General features: G+C 39.5%; 1 protein-coding gene across 4 annotated transcripts in view; it reads right to left on the reverse strand.

Moving 5' to 3' along the window:
• MID2 (midline 2) overlaps positions 1-14195 on the reverse strand; it is a 94394-nt gene that overhangs the window by 59003 nt on the left and 21196 nt on the right. For 3 of the 4 annotated variants that reach the window (XM_032250893.1, XM_032250891.1, XM_032250890.1), the window contains exon 3: positions 8324-8419. The exons of the other annotated variant lie outside the window; for it this stretch is intronic. In XM_032250893.1, the coding sequence (XP_032106784.1) occupies positions 8324-8419 (96 nt within the window). The remainder of the gene's footprint in view (positions 1-8323; positions 8420-14195) is intronic. 4 annotated transcript variants of the gene reach the window in all.

Consider the following 14195-nt stretch of genomic DNA (forward strand, 5'->3'; position numbering starts at 1 on the left):
AATGTATAAATGGCATAAATGAATAGACTGACTGGATCACTGCATTTATTTTCCATTTTTCGTGGAAACAGTTTTCTCCACGTATAATTCCACAGTGATTTCAAACTACATATTATATTTTCACAAGACACTAGTAATCCAAATCTTTCTCAGGAGCTCTTAAGTCTGCTCTCCTTACTCTTCCATCTGTCACAAAAGTATTCACAGAATATTTTTGCTAATAAAAATCTTAAATCACAAATACAAAAATCTTATAGAACTCTCTCTCTTTTTAAAACTACTAGAGATGAAAGCATGTGACCCTCCTTAAAACTTTCCTTTTGCCTTTGCTTAAAGGCAGTAATCCAGAAGAATTTGGGCAGGAACGTGGGCAAATTTACTTAAGTATCAACACAAAGAATCTTTTGGATATTCTTGCAGAAGGGCAGTGAATGTTTCCTTACTAAATAAAATTTGTTTAAGTTAGTAACTACAAACTAGCAGCTTAGTAAGCACAATAACCCTTTTTAGTCTATCACTTTTGCAGAGTTACTGGTGGGCTACGTAGAGTCACATGGCTGAGATACTGAACACTTTTGCTGCTGCAATTTCATTACCTCTCTCTTTGCAAAAAAAGTTCTAGTTAATATATGTAAATTTTGAAATTGGTTATGAGTATTTGGGAATGATTGTTCTCCCTACTCTCAGAGGTAGTGATAAAAGGCTTTGGAAGTCCTGAGGTCAGAGCTAGGAATCTCTGGCAAAATGTTTAGTGTCCAAAATTACTACTACTAGTAGTAAATTACTATTAGTAATTACTAGCAGTAATTTACTACCAGCCACTGTTCCTTCTATTACTCCTTATCTTCCTCTTTCTTGGTCTCTCCCTCCTTCTCCTCGTCCTGCTACTATGACTAGTACTACCACCACCACCCTTTATTGAGCTTTGACTATATATGCCAGGCACAGTAGCAGGTACTTTACATGTATTGCCTTTCCCTTCAAGGTACTATTAGTTCAAGTTTTATAGATGGTGAAACTGAGGCTCAGAAAAATTATGTCTTCAAGGCTGCACAGCTAACATGACTCCTGTCTGTCCAACTCCAAAGCTGTCGTAGCACACTGCCTCCCAGGACCTACATACCATTTTTGGGAGAGGCAAGCTGTAGAAACTGAGGCTACAGTGTCCTGGGTTGGAGACGAAGCTGGATACCAAGTCAGGAAGGGAAGTGAAGCATATGTGGATGAAGGCAGTGGATCTACTGATTCCTATTGTTAACTCATCAGTAGCAGAATAATACGTAACCAGAGCATTTATGAGTCTGACTTTTCTGCCCTTTGAAAGGATAATAACTACCACCCTATTTCTTGCTTCATCTTTGTGATCAAACTTCTTGCAATCTGCATTTCTTTCTCTCTCTCTCTCTCTCTCTCTCTCTCTCTCTGTGTGTGTGTGTGTGTGTGTGTGTGTGTGTGTGTGACGGAGTTTTACTCTTATCACCCAAGCTGGAGTGCAATGGCATGATCTTGGCTCACTGCAACCTCCGTCTCCTGACTTAGCTGCCCGTGTAGCTGGGATTACAGGTGTCTACCACCACGTCTGGCTAATTTTTGTATTTTTGGTAGAAAAGGAGTTTCACCATATCGGCCAGGCTGGTCTAGAACTCCTGACCCAAGGTGATCCACCCGCCTTGGCCTCCCAAAGTGCTGGAATTACAGGCATGAGCCACCACACTCAGACTTGCATTTCCTTATAATTTACTTTCTCCTTGACCTCCTTCAGTTTATGTTCCATCTTCATACTTGCACAGAACCTTCTCCCTCAAAGATCACTAATGAAATCTTCTTCTATGTCTCTGCTTCAACGGACTCATCAAATCTTCCACATTTTGAAGGCCTTTCCTTCCTCTGATATTTTGATCCTCTGTTTTTGTTGGTTTTCCTCATTTCTTGACTGCTGTTTCTGTTTCTCCTTTGCTCTCCTTCAGAATTCACATCCCTGTCTCACACCCCCGCTTCCTCACTACAAGTCATCCTCACAATGGGTCCAGGAACCACCGGTGATGAACAAGAGACATCCAAGTGGTGTGTACCTTGGTCTTTCAAAATGAAGCGTTATGGAGTGGTCAGGGGCACAGGCTCTGGAGCTAAAGTGCCTGTACTCAAATCCCCACTCTCTTATCTACCAGTGGCATGACCTTGGCAAAACACTTAAATATTTCTTTATCCCTGTTTATTTGTAAAGTAGGAGTATTAACAGTGTCTATCTCACAGAGCTGTTGTGAGGATCAAATGAGTTAACACATATTAGGCACTCAGCTGGAACAGAGGAAATCCTCAGTAAGGGCTACTTATTATTGTAGTCTTTAAGATAATAACGTGTAAACCTTAGATTTTTTTTTCCACAAATGAATAATTTACTTTTGATATTTAATTTTCAAAATGCACAGCATTCTTCAGTAATCTCATCAAAAGCACCACAGTCTATTTATTTTTGGAAAGTCAATTGGTTATTGTATTGTGAGTGACAAACAGTTGGGCTAGAGATCTGTCCCAGGCCCTCTTTTCAATCTATACATTCTCCATGGCTTTAAGTGCTACGAGGCTGCTAATGACTTCCAAGTATATCCTTTGACCAGACCTCTCTCTTGACCTCTAAATCCAGCTATCCAGCTTTCTACTGGACATTTCCTACCTGCCTTTCTGACCCAGAGCACAATAAACCTTGCAGGTCTAAAAAGAACTCCTTTTATATTTCCTAACCTAGTTAAAGGCCATAGACACATTTGGTCATCTAAACCAGAACCCTGTGGAACATCGTAGTATTTCTTCTCCCTCACTCCTTCACCCATTAACTGATCACAAATTAATACTGATCTACCTCCTAGAAATGTTTTGAAATTGTCCCATCTTCCCTAATCCTACCACCACTGTCTCAAGCTGGGCCTTCATCTCGCCTTGGATCAGTAAAAGTCTAACCCATCTCTTTGCCCTCACTTTTTACCCTGGACCCTTGACATTTGCTCCACACTCCAGCCATAGCAATCCTTCTTAAATGTAGATTTTATTCAGTTATTCACCTGCTTAAAATCCTTTCATGGCTCCCCAGACTTCTCAGGTTAAAGTGGAAACACCTATACATGGTCTACAAGGCTCTTCTTTATCCAGGCCCAAGCTACTTACTTCTCCATACTTACCTCTCGCAATCGCATGTCTTACATTCTGGCCAAACTAAACTTCTGATGGTTCCCTGAATGTCTCCATGCTGATCACCCTTCTGTGTTCTCGCATGTGGTCCCCTTCACTCCCTTATCTCATTTTTATTGGCAAAATTCTACTCTTATTTCAAGATAACTCAATTTTTATCTCCATTCTGTAGCCTTTCCTAAGTTTCTCAGGCAGGCCTAAGTGTTTCTTCCTCCATGCCAATTCGTCATCATGCATTTACATTCATTAAAGTAATTATCACCACATTCTATTTGCCATTTTACCTATCAGGTGCGCAGCCAGTCTGTGTGTTTCTTGAGGACAGGTGCCATATCATATCCTACTTATCTCTATACATCCAGTCCTTACGGCACCATTTTCCCCATAAAATGTGCTGATTTACACCTCTACTAATACCTCTGCTTTCTGTCTCTCCAGAGGGAGTAGCTTTTTTTTCTCCTTCAACATCTGGTTAAAATGAATTTTCTCCATTAAATTTTCCAACTATGCTAATCTCACTGACTGCTCCTTAAAGAGGGCTCCACCAACAAACATATTTGTGCTTTAATGATTTAGTATCATTCCTTCTATTGGCTCAACTACTTTAAAATATTTAAGGATCTACTGAAATCACCCATAGCAGTGTTTTTTAAATAAATTTATTATAAAATATTTATATTTTATGCTTGGAGAAGCAGCAAGACATCTATTACATAGACTCCAAGATTCTTGCTCTTCCCAAACCAAATATCCTTCCAATAAGCAATAGGAGCAGAAAGAAGAGAATATTAACCCATCTAAAGTTTGAACTCCAAAGAGAAAGACTTTAAGAAGTGAATGAAGCTAAGACCTAGCAGCAAGACAGAAAGCTGAAGTTCCCCAAACTAAGGGAAACCTCTTCCTCACTTCCAACTCATCTCCTTTCTTTCTTCTTTCTCCTAATGCTAAAGAGCAGTGTCATCCAGCTCCTTAAAAGGATTGAGAAGAGCCAGAAAGAAATCAACCTGCCCATGAAGCTTCTAGGATGGATTAACCCATTGTATCACAGCAGTTCTGGAAAGAAAAAAAAGGTGGCACAGAAAATATCCAGGAAAGTGTTTTAATTTGGTCAGTGGCCTAAAAGCTAAGAATAAGACAAAATAAATAAAATTGAAAGGACTATACTACATTCAATTGTACTTTCTGTACAGCATTCTGCTTTATAAATACTCTTTCTCACTACATACTGTGTTTTCCCCAACTACACCAAAAGTTCCTGGAGGTCATCAAACACATATATTTCTTTTGTAGCCCCCAAATTGCCCAGCACACTGAGTACACAGTGTATGCTCAATAAATGCTGTTGACCAACTGATTACTAAGTATTTAACTATATTTGCCTCTCATTATGTTTTAGAATGCCTATTATTCACAGAACCATGGAGTATTGCAAGCGAAAAGGAAGTATTCATCTGTTGGTATACATTTTCCCTTGGCTATGCATTATACAGAGGTTTCCTTTGGAAATGTAAACAAAGGATGCCTGATGAGCTAGGACAAAGAACTATATATAGGGATCAAGTCGCTATAGTAGCAAGGTCAAAGCATACCCTTCCTTAATTAGATTAAAGGGAGTCTTAGAGCTGCCTCTACCTCCTTCCCATGCTCTCCAGCCCCAACAGAAAACATTTTCCAACTACGCATCTACTGAATTCTGAAACCTTCAGCAGCAACTATAACAAGCTGCATTATGACAGAAGTCAGCTAACAAATCTGTGGTGATCTTAATCTCTGTTTCTGTTATAATAGGAAGACTGCAGTTTTGTTTACTTTCTGAGGAGAATAGAGAACAGGGAGAAAGAACCACAATAGGGAAGCAGTATTTATGGCCCCTTTATGAAAAGTCAATCTGTGACAAAAACATTTGCAGACAATAAAGAAGGGGAACAGGTTTGACAGGAAAATACCCTATTCCAGTTTTCTCAGAAGTGCCTTAGCTGGTATCCTCCACCCCCGCCCAATGTGAAATGCCTGGTATACACTGAGAATATAGTCATTCCCCATATATGAATCTGGATTACATAAAATGAAAAAATTCCAAATCACTCATCAGTATCTGGCTCCCATGACAGAGAGTATTCTACCATACATTTCGTTTTATACAGTATTTATAAGCATTTATGAAGTCTCAAGTCCCTTTATTAACTCGATTTCTAATCCTGAGGCTTGTCCTGGAGGCTTCTGGAGACACAGGCTCTGTGTGGAATGAGGATAATAAGTAACCTGGATTCACCCTATTATTAAGAGTAAGCTGGCCTGGCGCCGTGGCTCACACCTGTAATCCTAGCACTTTGGGAGGCCAAGACAGGTGGACTGCCTGAGCTCAGGAGTTCGGGACTAGCCTGGGAAACACGGCGAAAACCCGTCTCTACTAAAATACAAAAAATTAGCCGGGCATGGTGGCATGCGCCCATAATCCCAGCTACTTGGGAGGCTGAGACAAGAGAATCTCTTGAACCTGGGAGGCGGAGGTTGTAGTGAGCCAAGATCGTGCCACTGCACTCCAGCCTGGGCAACAAAGCGAGACTCCATCTCAAAAAAAAGAGGAAGTTAAGGGCACATCCCTAACCTTTCAGAATGGATGACATCACAGAAGACAGAAATGGTCTTCCATAAGTCATCCTATAGGGTCCCTGTCATCAAACAGAGAATCTTAAACTCAATAGACTATGAAGTTAAATCCCAAAACACATTCTCACTCTCAACAGTATCTCACTACTCTTTCCCAGTTCTCAATTAATGTTTTTATTCAATTGTCTGTATTTCTTGCACAGGTATATCCATATTAGGGTAGATTTTTGTAACATGTAAGCCCTTAGAGGGTAGATACTGTGCCTATGCTGTTTTCTTTGTACCTGGTACAATGTCAGGCATAAAAAAGGATTAGTAAAAGTTGGCCTTTTGTGTAGCCAGAGCCAACAGTGGCCTACATGATGGGGTTTAACAAGCATCCATAAAAGAATGCTTCTTGAATATCTACTTTATGGGGTACTCTTTCCTCTTACTGCATTTACATGTGGCAGCACTAGTGTCACCTCGTTAAGACTCAGGAAAGAATAACAACTTCAGGAAGGCACTGTTAAAACACAGCCTGTTACCTAAAAAGCCAAAGTGAGGCCTTCCCTATTAACACAATGATGGATTGTTTTATGAGACTTGCCACTTTAAAAAAAGAGTAGGGCCCTGAACATAAAGGTTTGATTGGCAGGATGGGCTGGGAGAGGTTAGAATAGGCTATGTTTGGGTGAGGCTGGCCAGGGTGATAAGCTCTTCAGAGTGGGAAGATGAGTCCTTAGAGAGATCTTAAAGTGAATAAGCAATGAAAATAAACTGCTTACTTTGCTATTTTCACTACAACTTGTTCTGTACTTAACAGTCTTTTTCATGAGAACAAGGAAGGTGATTATAATTTCTAACCACATTTTATTCACTATTAGCTGTTACTCTACCTTCAATCATGCAAATTCTAAATCAAGGGATCTGTTATCTTGTCTCCTGCTTACAATGCTCCCTTGTCCCTTTGCCAGTGTGGATTTCTTATACTGTAATCTAAAAGCATAATGAGAAACTTTGACAGAGTGGAACATAGGGGATTCCAGTTAGCTGAAAGCCACTTTGAAATACTTTATATTTTGTTCCTCCCTTCTTGGAAAGAATGAGCCAGGAGAGAAAAAGAACAGACTAAAAAGTAGCCATTCACAGCATCATGACCTGTGATATCTAGAAAGGAGTCAAAGGTCATCAGTTCAACTCCTCATTTTATAGGTAAGAACACTGAAATTGAGAAGCTAAATGACTTACATTCATAACACCAGTTCATGGAAGAGCCAAGTCTAAAACACAATTTTCCAAATCACACTCTAGTGTTCTTTCTTTTCATTCCTTATGCTTCTCCCCTAATCCCCCACTTCATTTTATAGTCTCACATCTGAGTTTAACCAATACTCTATGGACCTTACATACAGCACCACTCACTTCTACAAATGGAGTGCCCAAAAGGGATTAAATTTCTATGTTATGATCATCATACAAGTACACTCTAGTTGAAGAAACTCAATAATTTATGAATCCAAATGATTGGGGGTCAGAAGTTTACTCATACAATAAGAGGATTCTTTGCCTTACAAGAAGATTCTCCACAGTCTCTTAAATAGGAATCCATAGATTTGATTAAGAGATGAGATCTTAATAAAATTCAAATAAAATAAACTCGAACTGTTACATTTATCTGTCATGCAAGTAAGATTAGAACAAGACTATCAGGCTCTAAATAGAATTAAACATTTTTATACAACCACTGCCCATGAGGAATCCTGTAATATTTTGCCCAGCCCTGTTTACACTTGAAGCCCTACCATCAGCTCTTCAACAAAATCAACACAAAACAAAATGGTATAAGTTTCATCCTCTTGAGAAAGAGAAATAACATCTTTATTATATTATGTCCACTTAAGAAGAGGTCAACTCCTCTTCTAAGCTCTGCTCTAAGATTTGATGTAGATGACAATTGATTTAAACCTCACAATTAGACGGCACTTTATAATTTACAACTTTAAGATAGATATGATTTGTTGATGACAAGAATAAGTGGAAAGGTAATGAGTGAGGACCAGGTGGGGTGCATGGTATAGATAGGACCATGGGGAGGGGCTAGAAAGAGGAGAAGCGGTCCTGATAATATTGTTACAGGAACAATATCGTGCTGAATGAACCTCACCCTATCCCCAAGCACCCAGGATTCCCAACTTCCCTATGACACCCCAGTAATCTCTTTAAGGAGTGATAATGTCCAGTTTCATGATGGATGAAGCACACTTCATGTCTGATTCTCATACTGCCTGCTGTTTGGAAAGGAGAATAGGTTGACCCTTGAACTATTATCTCCCCAATCCATCACCACCATCTTTCTATTCTTTTTAAACCGTAGGTTTCTGACACTTTTTTTGGAACAAGCATCCTAAAGGAATGAGACTTTCTAGAACTGCCATTCAATCCTTCATTCCAAATGACTGGGCTACACTCTGACAAAACTGAAGTCCCCCCAAAGGGTCACCCAGTCCAGGTCCTCTGAACAATCACAAATATTTCTGTTACGTACCTCAACTTGCTGACAGATCTGTATTAGTTTGGCCATTTGATTTTCTAGTTCACTGTTGCGCTTAACCAGGTTGGTGAGGTTCATCTCCAGAGTTTGCTGTCATCGCAGAGAGTATGAATCCAGAGGGAAACAGAGAAGAGAGGAAAAAAGAACAGTGAGCTTAAGAACCAATGTCATGTGAAAATTTGTTAGTCAGTAGACAAATATTTCAGAGAATTCATTTGGCATCTGCCATGGGCCAACAACTAATTTAGGTACAAATTAAAATGCTGCACATTTGCTAATTATTGGGGAAAATATAACATTCATGACTTTGTGGATGTAGGAATTTATTGACATTAAAGAAACCTAATGTCTTAGATAGTATCTTTAACTTTTCAAAGTATTTTATAGGCAATATCTCATTTTGCCCTTGTAGTAATTCCACAGCATATGAAGAACAGATATTATTATTTTATTTTATGGATGAGTAGACTAAGAAAACTATTACACTTGTTCCTCAACTTATGATGCAGTTACGTCCAAGAGAGGGCATTTTTAATGGAAGAAATTTTCAACTTATGATGGGCTTATCCAGATGTAACCCCAACATAAGTCGAGAAGCATACTGAACACATATCACTTTCACACCACTGTAAAGTTGAAAAATCTAAGTTGAACTACGGTAAGTTAGAGACCATCTGTAATTATTGAATTATTGCCAGATACTATGCCAGGCAATTTCATATATACTATTTAAAAACCATAACAATGCCACAAAGTAGAAAATGTCAGTATTTTACAAATGGGAGTACCAAGCTTCAAAGTGGAGTTAAAGTATTTTGCACAGTCATATTATTGGCATATGCAAAGCTAGGCCTGGTACCCAGGTATCCAGCCCTCAGTCACAGATTTGCCCCAGTGTTTCATGATTTTTTTTTTGTTTTTGCTTATAGTATTTTATATTTATCAGTAGGATCCTTCAGGAAAAAATAGTATTTTGAGTGAGGAATTCATCAAAATCTAGGATTGTATCTCACAGCTTTCCTTCTTTGCTACCAAGGCTTCACCCACAAGAGGGGCAAGGTTTCAAAATGCAAAGCCTGACTCTATCAAGAGGACATCAGTCAGGCACAGCAGTTCATGCCTGTAATCCCAGCACTTTGGGAGGCTGAGGCAGGCAGATTGCTTGAACCCCGGAGGCAAAGGTTGCACTCCAGCCTAGGCAAAAAGAGTGAAACTCCTTCTCAAAAAAAACGTAGAAATAAATAAAATATATGGCATGTTCAGGGAACAGTAGTTTTGTTAGGCTAGAACAGAGGGTAGAAAGACAGTAGTAGGGGACGCAGTTGGAAATGGAGACCAAAGTCCTGTTATAAAGGTCTTAAGTGCCTAAATGAGAGAAGTTTGTACTTTTTTTCTTTCTTTTTTTTTTTTTTTTTTTTTTTTTTTGGAGCACTGAGAGTTTACCAAAGGCTGTTAAACAAGGTGATGGCATAATCAGGGCTGCATTTAGGAGATTAACCTAGCAATACGTGGGGCTGATTGAAATAGGAAAGCCCAGAGGGCAGGGACACTGCTTAAAAGAAGGCTGCAATATTCAAGCCTGTAGGGCCAAACTGAGGATAATTGAAAGAAACATGTTTCAAAACAGGATTTGTCACTGTCAAATATGCGGAGAATGCAAGAAATATGAGGATTGATAAAAGGCATGTGGATTTGGTAATTAGAGGGTCACAGATGACCTTTTGAAAAGGTGTTTCTGTAGGGTTTTGGAAGCATATGTGAAATCATGAGGTTAGAATATGGTGTAGTAACAAGGTAGAGGCTGTAAGTCTAACCTCCTCTTCAAAAGTTTGGCCATAAGGAGAATACAATAGCACTGTAGTGTGATGAAAGGGTCTAGCTTGAGTTAGACAGTGGGAATTGGTAGTGAACCCAGCTAATGATTTCCTATAGTAGTGACCCAAATTCTTATCAATGGAAATTCCATGTATCATAAATGAATATATTGATATATTAGGCAAATATAATGTAGATTGATGAACACTGAGCAAATACAATATCAGAAATTTGCATTTCCAACTGTAATGCATTTCCATTCAAACATGGGATTCCATGGGGAGAACGTTTTTAACAAGTACCTGCAACCACTGCAACACTGGTCACGAAACTGATATCTCATAAATAATTCACAGTACAGAGCAGGACTAAAATCTTTGCTATGTGTTTCTCTTTTGTGGCCCTGAACTGAGACTCGCGGCTTCTATAAAGCCACCGAAAACAAAAATTAGGACTGAACACATAATTTGGGGTCTGGTTAGACTATGGGCCTTGTGTTACTATCACAAAATTATGGCAAATGGTTAGTTTGCTCTGGCCCCCTAGCAATTTGCAGAATGCCAGCACATTTTAACAACACAGAGCTAGAACTGACAAGATGACTCTAATTTCAACCTTACTTCATTAATATGAAAATGCTCTGAAAGATAAATCTTTGGCTAATGAAAACACCATCTGTTGATGGCTTTTTGCCACTGTTTTCTTACATTATGAGACATAATTTGAGGAAAACACCGAACATTTACTTACTCATTTCCTATTCATTTACAAGGAATTAAAGCCTCCTCTCAAATTGAAATTGATTCTCAATAATGAACATATGCAAAGGGAAGCAGAGAATTGAAGTGATTATGCAGTCTAAGGAAGTCACTCTTTCCGTATCATGCCTAGCACTGACGAATCATTTAGAACAAAAAATTCTGGGCCACTCTAGGTTTGAATTATTTGATTGATTTGGCCAAATAATTATCTTGTCTGTACTCTGGCTGAGTAAACAAAGAGGGTTTGTGTGTGTGTATGTGTGTGTGTGTGTGTAAAATCTCTTTATATTAAAGTAAACATGTCTCTTCGTTGTTCAGTTTTGAAAAATTGGTTTGTTTTGCTCTTCTCTTGTACAATGTAGTTAATGACTGGGCCAGGTTCCCTATGTTCAAGCCAGTTAGTGCAACTTTCTCATGATAGTTGAACCGTGACAGCTAAAGAGCCAAAGTGGCAGGGGAGATTGGAATGGAGATATCTGCTGGTAGGAAACAGGACAGGAGGTTGGCAGCCAGGGGGCAGGATGAAGCTCCCATTTCCTGCTGCAGGAGGTTACCTCTGGGTCCTTGTGTGCTTCCCTTTTAGGGATGTCACAGAAGCCATTTTAGTTTATGAAACTGTGAGACCTTCTTCACCTCCAGATGACTACGTCATGCTAGCTCACACAAAATTGTACATGTGTCTGAACAGCACAAAGTAAGGGAAAAATTTGGCTGATTTGCATAACAGATTTTAAAATGCCTCAGTTAGCTAAATTGGCAGTCTGCACTGATTCCATTTTTACCCAAGTTTTACTTCATTTGTGTTGTATAGATTAGGCCTCTTTGTGCTCTCGTATTCCTTTCCCAAAGAGGAAAATGTTTTGCCATCTGAGAAAGCTGGGCACAGGCTATTCTTCTTCCAGACAAAATCCCACTAACAGAAACGGCTTCTTGAACCCTCTCAAATAATTGCTGGTTGTTTTTTTCTTTTTGTCACTTCTCTAGACACAGATTATTTCAGGTAACTTTCTCATTGGCTCCCTCAAGAAACCTAGTCATATATCAAAACACCACCTCTTTATGAAAGAGAGGCAGATTACCCCGTTATGGCACAAACCAGACCATGATTTCCATTTGTCATACTCCATGAAGGCATATGTATTCACACATATATGAGCACACTTACACACACCAACCTGACACAGTAAGTACCGAAGCCTACAAGGGGGTGTAATCTATATTAGTTCTATTGAAGCATATAATTTCCATTGAAGCATGGCACTGTCATAGAATGTCTGTATTCTCTCTTGCTTTCAAAAAGGTACCAGGGGAACATTATCTAAACCTAAACAGCATCCTGACTGCTTTTATGTGGGAATTGAGCCTTGGGGTGAGCATAGGAAGGGGAGAAGTGAAATAGGGCAGAAAGGCCAATTCACCCCAAACCTGAATCTTCCTGATTGACAGAAGACAACTTCATCTTTAAAAATAATCTGAGCCAATGACCCCATTACTATTCTTTGACATGCTCTTTTTTGACATCCTGTCTGTACACCAACATTTCCAGCTCTTCCAAAAGCCAGAAGCCAGAATCTTCTCATGCTTTTAGGGTCACAGTCTGCTTTCTTTTTTTAACTGCTTGTCTTAAAATACTTACTTTGCTTTTGCTCAGTCTGTCACTTTATGTATCAATTACATATGGCCTCTCAACAACAGAACACGCCATCTGGTTCACAAACTGAAGCCCACATCCTTATGCCAGAATTTATTCTTTCCATAAACATTTATTTGCTGTTGTATAGACACAGGCTACGTCTCGGAATGAGATGAAGGTGATATACTGGATGTATATCACATAGGTCTACTGTACTTGAGGTTTGTTACAAATAACCCAATCCTCCAGTCAGGTGAAAGAGTTGCCATCTTTTCAAAAGGTTCTGCGATCTTCCAGCCAAGACCCACCATATCTCCCCCACTCCCCTTATCAGAAATGCTAACTAAACCCTCCCATATTCGTTTCTTCCCTCCCAACCCCCCAACCTGCTTCAGGTGCATAGCATGATTACATCTTTAGCTCAAATGCATACATTATTATTTGGATATTCTAAAAGCAAACCTGTACTAACAACTTAAATCTAGTGTGTATTTTGATAATACTCAGACTAGTGAGCCAAAGCCAACTCTACTTTCCTGGAGGACTCCGGGTTGCATTCCACTTGCGCTATTGCTCTTCACTTCCTGCCTTTCACACACATCCCCCTTTCTCTTTCAACTGCTATTACTTCATGCCTAATTTCTAGACCATGAGTGTTCTGGAAGACTCAATCCTTGGCCCTTGCTCAGCTCACTACTGCATGGCTCTACCAGCATGCTGAGGATTCCCAAATCTATTTCTCCAGCCTCAATCATTCTGCCACTGGAAAAGCCTGAATTTTAACCCCTTCTAGGACACTTTCCCTTTCAGGTATGCTCTCTGTCTTCCAGATGTTTCAACAAACTCTTTTCTCCTGACTAGAGCATTCTCCTTTCCTGCCCCAACTCCTGTCCCCTAACGGAGTTCGATAACTCACTCAAATTCTATCTTGCTATTCCTCCTATGCTCTGTAACAACCCCTGTTCTTCCACTGACATAGCACTTATCACACTATCTTGTAACTGTGTCCTTAATTATCTGCCTCCCCACACTAACCTGAGAGCTCCATCAGGACTGAGACTGTGCTGTCTTAATCATTGTACCCCGAACACCTATCTCCTGGTGCCTGTCACCTAATAGATGTTCAAGAAATGTTTGATGAATGAATGATTGTTGAATGACCCACAATCACATCAAACCCAAATTAAAGTCAATGCATCCAAAAAAAACTGCCACCCCTTCCTAATTTCAATTTTGTCCTCCTCAATTCCAGCATCCTTCAAGACATCTCTGCCTCAACAGTCCTTTTTAATTCATTCTCTTGTCTATAACCACGATAGTCATTCACCAAGTTTTGTCCATTCTTTCTGCATGGAGTCTCTCCCATTTGGTCCTTCTTCTCCAACAAATTCACTCATGATTCCCTGTTTTTAAGTTCAATTATATCCTTTCCCTGATCCCTCCTCTGTGCTTCAGAGCATCCTGTGCAAACCTCTGTCATAGCACTTACCATACTGAATTGGAATTTTTCATTTACTTGTCTATTTCCCCTGCTAAGCCCAAAGTCCCTTTAGGACTGGGACTGTGCCTTATTTCCTGTGTCCCAGCTCCTACCACAGTGGTCAAAGTGTTCAGTAAACAAGGTGAATGTTCATTAATTGTCTGTTAAATAAATGAA

The sequence above is a fragment of the Sapajus apella genome, unplaced genomic scaffold (assembly GCF_009761245.1).
Source record: "Sapajus apella isolate SASKATOON/1434 unplaced genomic scaffold, GSC_monkey_1.0 scaffold73, whole genome shotgun sequence".
Lineage (NCBI taxonomy): Eukaryota > Metazoa > Chordata > Mammalia > Primates > Cebidae > Sapajus > Sapajus apella.